This window comes from Rutilus rutilus, assembly GCF_951802725.1.
Source record: "Rutilus rutilus genome assembly, chromosome: 17".
NCBI classification, from domain to species: domain Eukaryota; kingdom Metazoa; phylum Chordata; class Actinopteri; order Cypriniformes; family Leuciscidae; genus Rutilus; species Rutilus rutilus.
Window position 1 is genome coordinate 14034738 of NC_140230.1, and position 8292 is coordinate 14043029.

The following is an 8292-nucleotide window of genomic DNA, read 5'->3' on the forward strand; positions in this document are numbered from 1 at the left end:
CTGTTTGTTTACAACTACAGCAACTTTTGCATAGCCTTACGGAACGCACTGATGAAGTGTGATTTCTGCGCGAGCAGGATGCTTGGAGGTATGGAAATACATATGTTGACAGGCAGGTAGGACATCCTATCATTGTATTCGGACCGAATGCAATGATTGGACGAAAAATATTTTGGTCCTGAGACTTCCACAGGAGATATATGTGCATGTTTTAATATTTAGACCACTTCTAGTATTGATTGCTATCAGGATGTGAAGAAAATTTCAACCAGTATAACAAAAGGTGTTAATTAAATTGTCAATTAAAAAATTGCTTACCCTACCTTTAAGTCTGGAAGGGTGGATTTCTGAGCTACACGACTCAGAAATGAATGCTTCCAGACTTAATGTTATTAAAGACAGATGACAACCAGATGACCACTGCTCAGCCAGAATCCATCAAGTCTAAAGTTGCGTTCTCATTTACCGCTGTTCAACGAATTTTTGGATTTCAGATTCTGAAAGTTTTGTTTATAGGAACCCTAAAAGTTGCAATCTGATGAACATATACATTTACTTGTATCTGGAACAATACTTAAAGGCATGCACAGTGCCCGGTTAACGTGTTCAGAACCAGAGAAAACCACTGCGATAATGTCACCGGAGCTACCGAGAGCGTAATTCCGTTTTTTTGCCTTGACGACATATCTAAAAAGACAGATAACATCAGAAGAACTTTTTATCAAATGTTTAGTAAATATATTCCTCCACTGTACTGTAAAAAGCACTGTCCTTCGGATGAGACTTTTAAACAGAGGTTCTGACTCTCTGTGGTCATTAAAAATCCGCTTTGGCTGTACAATAGTACATAATAAAGCACTATATAAATGCATCATTTATTCATTCGCTTATTAATCACGGCACTGCACGTGTGCAAGGTATTTTCGAATCCAGTTGAAAATAGCTGGATTCAAGCGTTTACATGCTTAATTTATTTCTTGTTGAGGCCGTCTTTATCTCCACTTCTCCTAATATTACAGAGTAGTTTCTTTCTGCTATAGGAAGTATCAAAAGCAATGTTCAGCATCTAAGATCTCAACAAAAGGAAGCTGTGCTGTTTTTCTTTCTTTCTTCTTTTATACAGTTTAGAACCAAATGACTCAGATCAGGGGGAAATGTGATCACAGATAAGCAGACCTTCAGATGTTCTGATAAGAGATTCAGGAAGACCTTAGTACCGTTTCTCCTCCACACTGTTTACGGCTGCTCTGAGTCAAGCCCCGGTATTGTTGCATTAGCACAAATACACTGACTGTGCTGGTTTATGAGTGTGTCACTGAGGAGACTGACTTTTACTGCTGTTTACACGAGACATGGAGACAGTGGAGGAAGGACAGTTGGGAGTCCTGGGATCAAGACAGGATAATGCATCTGCTGGCTGCCTCCCTACACAGCAGGAGACAGAGCGAGGGACTCGGTTCTGTTTAAGTAGGAAGGTCATGTACAGATCAGTGGTATACTTCAGGCGAAGTTGACTTTTTCTGTGCGTGACTCACATGGAGCCATGCAAGAACAGATGTAAATGAGTAGCAGAGAAGGCATCTTGTATCATTGAGATTTTTGCATGCGTATCAGTTGCAATCAGAACGCATTTTCAAGACCGTTCCTTTATTATCATTTTTTTATTTCTCACATTTTTAGTGAATAAATGTTATTATATGGCTCTGGAATACTTCATTCTATTTGGTCAGTCAGGCAGAAATATGTTTTATATAATAAACTAACTGTATAAATCAAATTAATTTATTTATATACTCATGCATTCATGTAATTATCTTGTTATTGAACGGTCAGCTCAGCAATTATTGGCTGTAAAAATAAAAATAAACCCTTTCGGTGGATTCAAGATCTCGAACCTATCTGAAAGGCCATAAACATGTCTTTATCTTTGGGAGGGACCAAACCAATTTTTTGGATTGGGAGCCGGGTCACAAATGTAATAGTCCTTTTTATTTAAAGTCGGGATGAAGTCAAAGCTGCAATAGTCTTTTCTTCCCTATTGTGACGCATATGCGAGTAAAACAGCTTCTCGAACAAGGAAAAATGTAGGAAGGAACTTGATTTTGTCCATGGGGAATTGATTGGATCATTGGATGGTTGTGGTTTGCTGTTGCTGTGATGTCTTGTGAGAGACAGAGAAAGGCTTCATCAGAGTAGAGATTTTTACTATTTGTAAATAATATTATTTTAAAATATGCATGCATTCACTCGCAATCAAATTACATGAATCGCACAGATTATATATTTTCAATTCAAAACAGCGAAATTTGGATTGATCATTTAACATTTATTTTGTAACAGTTGTCAAAAATTAAATGTTTCGCTTCTTCTTACCTCACACTTTTTTTTTTTTTCACTGTAAAAACTGAAGCGATGTGCTGGAATTCATGTTTTGCTTCTCTGAAAGCCTGTCTTTGATTTGATTGGCCATCTCTAACAATTGACCCTTTGCTAAGCCACGCCCGAAAACCGCCACAGGCCAATCGTGGCTTAGCAACCGTAACTAGGCGCGGGAGGTCTGGCAAGCTTTCGAGCGATGGAAACATGCCGAAGCGTTGTGCGTATGGATTGTGCAAATCTGATACCCAGTATCCTAAAAGTTTGGACGGGGTGGTGGATTTTGTTCCCTTCCCGAAACCTAAAACCCAAGGGGAGAAATGCCGGGCGTCATCTTCATTTATATAGCGCTTTTAACAATGTAGATTGTTCCAAAGCAGCTTTACAGTGATAATAGGAAATTTAAAGTAAAAGTGTTTTGGCTTTATAGCAGCTCTAGAATGAAGTTATTGTCCAGCTCGTGGATCAAGCAGTGTGATTAAAGGCAAGACGGAGGCTCACTGACATAAGCGGGAGAATGTTATCATTGCAAAGTGGTCAGGCTAATGTCTTGTGTTTATTCCACAATACTTATGGATAAGCTGTTTGATTTATAAATATTAGAATATTTTCAAATTTCACTTACCCTGCTGTGCTTGAACATAGCTTTTCCTCAATTTGTGTGTTTCCCATTTGAATGGTCAGCGTATGAGGCGGCTGCTTGCTTGCGCTGGGACCTAACGTTAACGTTATAGGCTTTAGCTTCAATTTTGATTAAATTATTCTCTAATCGGTTGCATATTACGTCGTGGATATATCCCTCGAATGCAAACTGCAGTCCATTTTGTCTTGTTCTCTCAGATTTTCACCTGTTCGCCAAAAATGACTAATTATCTCCTTGGGAATGTCTGAAACCGGTGCATACATACTGTTATAGACGTGCCAGACGCAAAAGCTTGACAGGCGTAGCAACAGTAACTAAGGAGGGCGGGGCTTAGTGAAGGGTCAATTGTGACATTAACAAGTGCTGTTTTTGTCATCCTAACAACATACAGAGCAGTGCATAATAGAGTACAACAGTACATCACCAATATCACACATTGGGAGAGACGGCAATTTGGCCATATCTGATTATTCGAGGGGCCTTGTCACCCTCAAGGCTTACAGTCCCCCCCGTACATTATTTCTAACATATTAACCGATAATATGTGACTACTCTATAGTCAAGGTTTTTAGCAAATTAATCTCAAAAATAATAACCTTTTCTCATTCCAGAGCCAGGTGGCAGAGAAGGGCCGAGAACTCAGGGAGCTGAAGGACAGTCTTTTTGCGTTGACCAAAGAAAAAGAGAAACTGGAGGGGGTGCGTGCTTTCGTTTTCATTTTCTATAGGCCTCTCTTTGCCAGTCTAAAAATGCAGTTGTTTTGCTTGCTTGTTGTTTTATTCTCAGGATCTGGTTTGGGTTTAACATATCTCTCTAATTGGGCCAGCAGTGCAAGTGAGTCCTTATTTTCCATTCAATTACCCTGGACCACAGAGAGGGACGCGTAGTCGAGGTATAACACAAAACTCGACGCTCGAGAAGCAAAATGGCCCAATTTGAGGTTCAGACTAAATGAAATTGGCGCCTGTCGAAGACTTCAATAAAAGGCAGAGCTCTGCCTCCCTTTGAACAGGCAGAGGAGTTTTAATGAAGGGCCTAATTAAACTGTTTGTGTGAGGGTGGCGAGTTTCTCTACGACGCTGCCGCTGCTCACTGTGGTGAGTGATGTATTGTCTGGACTCAAAGATAGAGGGAAGAAGGAAGAGAAGGATGAAAAAATGGGACCTGACTCAATTAATGTCAATACATCATGCCTGGCCTCAAATTAGACTGCTTTCAGTTTGGTCACTTTTAGGCTAATTTCACCCAGTTTAGGTTTTAATTTGCATTAAAGTTTCAATTGGAATGTGTGGATCAGGTAATTAGCTATTGATTTTGACTTAACAGCCGTGTTGTTTCCTGTGTCCCTTCAGGAGTTGCAAAGGAGTGTGAGCAGGGAAGAAGAACACGGAAAGAAAGATGGCAGTCTGGATGTGCAGTCAGTTTTCTTGCAGTACCCGATGCCGTACCCTCTAGACGACCCATCTCCTCTGCTGGTGCCCCAGCGCCCCACTGATCTGATGTTTGGGAACCCATACTCTTCTACTGACTCCAGGGGTATATACGACACTATCTCATCATTTGGTCACTTTAAATAAGGGATACAATTCTATCAGCGAGCGATGACATAAGTGTGGTCGCATTTACCATTGTTCAGAGATTTTTTTTTTTGTGGGGAAAAAGCCAGCCCTTTTAATAGGAACCTATGCAATTGACAATTCTGCATGAGAGCAGATTTCGCAACGGGTTCAAGTTTGTCATGCGGATTTGCAGCATTGACCAAGATAAAGCTGTTTAGTTTGAAAGTGACTTTAATATCCATGAACTTTAAATCACTACGCTACTGCTGACGGTAGACAATGGAGCTTTTATTTTGTGTGATATTTGTGCTAAAATGATCGCTTAATCGTTTCGCTTAATTGTTTAATAGAGTGGAGCGGAAGGAAAATCTCCATTCATTTTCTCCATAAGGAAATTGATTAAAGACAGACCTACTGTGAGCTACGAGGTTGTTAATCCATGGTATTTACTTCTTCTGGAACTACATTACCCATGAGGCTGTAAAGAAAATTACACCAATCAGAGAGTCGAACAAAATCAACAAGCTCCGCCCACTCCCATGAAGCACTGCGAATGACGTAATCGAGTCGATCTATATGCATATTTTGCAATAAACTTAAAATATCTTGTTCTTATACATGTAATCAACATTTGCAAATGGGTAGTTTTATATTTCTCCATCGTTTTAGTTTGCAATGCTTCATGGGATTGTAGTTCTTTCCCTCGCTAAAACCGTGAAGTACACATTCTTGCACCTTTGTCTTTTTGTCTGATTTTCAAAACCTTTTTCGCTTCATATCAAAGTTTGTATTGTTGTGATTCACCCCGTAGCTGATTGGATTGGTTCATGGCTTATAACAAAAATCCCAGTGGGAGAAATGAATGAAAAGGTACTTCTGGAACCAGCGTCGCTTAAAAAGGGGGCAGGAACTGTTGCACTCTATTGTTTTAAATAAACATTTGAATGACAGTGACACCTAGAATTGCTATGTATTATTTTTTTCGCAAAATAAATGCCATTTGGTTTGATATTTTGTATCTAATGTAATGATAGTAAAACATGCGTGACTTAAGGCTTTAAATACTGTTTATGGCCAACTGTACATGCTTATACTGTATTTGTTTGAGCTAGGGGTTTTTCTCAAAGGTATAAATCTAGATATTAAGGCATTAAAACGTTTCCTTTCCTGACAGATGGAGCCGATGGAGAGTTCTCTGATGACCAGATGCCCCGACTGCCCCCAGTTGGGCCCCCATCCTGGGACAGCAATGTGGTGTGCATACAGCCTGCCCGTAACCTCAGTCGTCCTGATGGACTGGAGGAACCAGAGGAGCCGCAGAGCACTGTGAGTTCATTAGGGCTTCCTCCACGTTCAGCCGTTAGAAGTGATATAGAGGTGGGATTAAGGTTTTAATCAAGTCAGAACTGCGGATGGGTTTAAATTCTTCTCAAATCTCTGTCTTTCTTTTATCTGCGCTTCTCTCTCCACTGCGCTGGCCTCCGGCTAAGCTAAGCTTGCATTATTAAAGCCCTGGTAACCCAGAGCAGACCCATTAAGGAAGTGCTCACGCTCGCAACTAATTGAGCTCGTTAGCCTTGCTCGGATAATGGTGGATATACCCAACTAAACATGGGAGAGCTTCAGTCAGTTACCGGTACTGTAAAACTCGCTTTTCATCTGAACTGACTTGAGGCCTATTCACACCAAGTTTGATGTGACTGAAATATACAAAAGTATTAAAAATGTTCACAAACCATTTTAAACATACTTTTTTTAAATGGATAGTTCACCCAAAAATGGAAATTGTCATCATTACCAAGCCCTTATGACTGACTTTCTTCTGCATACAGTATATATTCCATTCCTTAAAGCTGCAGTCCGTAACTTTTTTTGTGTATATAATAAGCGAGTACATCATGAATCCATTGTTTTTGTCTTATCCTGAATCACTACAGTATAGTAAGTGTTTATATTGGGAATATTTTAGACTGGTTCGGGTGCACCTACGTGACTCGTCATAGACATAAACAGAGAGAAGTATCTCAGGCTACAATGTTCTTCCGCAAGACGCATGCAGTTCTGTTTATTAACCTCTAGAGCGCCAAAAGTTACGGACCGCAGCTTTAAATCCTGAGTAAAGTGACAGGAAATGTTTTTCTTCTCTCCCCAGCCAACTAATGATCAGCCTACAGCCACTGACCCTGCAGAATTCCTCAATGATGGACAGATACCGTTCTGCTTTGAACCCAGGTAAGAACACACACACAAACCTCACGGCTGTTACCTATCATGTGGTTGAGCTTTGGTTGTGGTGTGAATATGCGCGTTAGCCCACCCACATCGCCTTCACACAGATGTTGTTTTACTGCCGTTTACTCTCCTGTTGGTCCGGCACTAACGTATTCACAATTTGTGTTACAAGTCTTTTGTTTTGTATTTTTATACAAAGGTTTCACCCCCAGTTTAATGTAATTTCTCTCTCTCTTGCAAGTGGGGAGCAAAAGCGCTGTCCGCTGTGTGAAGTCATCTTCCCTCCTCATTACGACCAGTCGAAGTTTGAGGAGCACGTGGAGAGCCACTGGAAGATCTGCCCCATGTGCAGCGAACAGTTCCCTCTCGACTGCGACCAGCAGCTCTTCGAGAAGCACGTCCTCACCCACTTCGACAGTAACGTGCTCAACTTCTAGTCGGGGAACAGGATACTTGCCTCCACTTCACATTCACATTTGTGTTGCAGTTAACAGCCACTTTAAGCAGCATGTTTAGCTTTGAGCATTCATCTGTAGAGAACTGATTCTTTATTTAAACACAGTCAAGGTGAAGGATGGATACTGATAATGAATGGGTGATGTTTTAGGGTCTTTTATTTGTGTCCATTTTAGTTGGGGATTAATTTAGTCTATAGGACTGTACTGTTTGTTGTAGCTCACTTTAACGTCTCTCATATCAAGTTGGCAGGGCAGTTGGTGAAGAATACTTTAAGAACACTGAGCAAATGTCATAATAAAGCATTCTGTTGAGAACCGTCCCCAGGTTCAGTAGTGTAAGTCAAGTATCGCCTACTATACTCTGTGCGAGGCAGAGCGCAGCTTTTTCTGTCTGGGCATATACGTGACCAGCTAAGAGGGTGATTCTATATTATGAAATTATTTTAGAATAAGCTTTTAAAGATAAACCTTGATAATCGCACTTTCAGTTAGCATTTTTTCCTTTATCTATTTAAATCACCTATTTTAATTGAGTTGCATGCTCACATTTCCTCTGCACTGAAATCACAAACCTCTTTAGTTAAATACATTTGGTCTCTTACTGTGTGAGTGTGTATTACATACTTGATCTAAACTAATAAAGATTTACTGAAGCAATATTTATTCTGGTCATGTGGAGTTATCATTTCAAATATTTACCTTGGCTTACAAAACTGCATTGTAAAACTTGATTTTGAGGATTATCAATAATAAATAACATTTATTATTAATCAAGAAATAATTAGGATATATTTATAACAGTAGTATTATTATTATTGGAAAGTTTTAAAGGAACATAGTATAATTTTAAATGACTACTTTTTGGGAGTTGTCCCACCAGAACTTTGACAATGTTAAGACAAAAAACTAAATCTATAGTGGTTACAAAATATCATTATTATTATAATTATTGAATACTCATACTAAATGGGTTCCATAAAAACAAAGTGGCCTGAAACAACTGAATTATCTTTTACTCTGTTAC

At 39.6% G+C, this 8292-nt stretch overlaps 1 protein-coding gene across 4 annotated transcripts in view; it reads left to right on the forward strand.

Annotated features, from left to right (window-relative positions):
• The window catches only part of tax1bp1b (Tax1 (human T-cell leukemia virus type I) binding protein 1b), a 39862-nt gene extending 31933 nt beyond the window's left edge, over positions 1–7929 (forward strand). For 2 of the 4 annotated variants that reach the window (XM_084385600.1, XM_084385602.1), the window contains 5 exons: positions 3631–3717; positions 4372–4555; positions 5753–5904; positions 6731–6810; positions 7052–7929. In XM_084385600.1, the coding sequence (XP_084241726.1) occupies positions 3631–3717; positions 4372–4555; positions 5753–5904; positions 6731–6810; positions 7052–7247 (699 nt within the window). In that variant the 3' untranslated portion in view covers positions 7248–7929. The remainder of the gene's footprint in view (positions 1–3630; positions 3718–4371; positions 4556–5752; positions 5905–6730; positions 6811–7051) is intronic. The other 2 variants (XM_084385601.1, XM_084385603.1) reach the window with 1 other exon arrangement.
• The last annotated feature ends 363 nt before the right edge of the window (positions 7930–8292 follow it).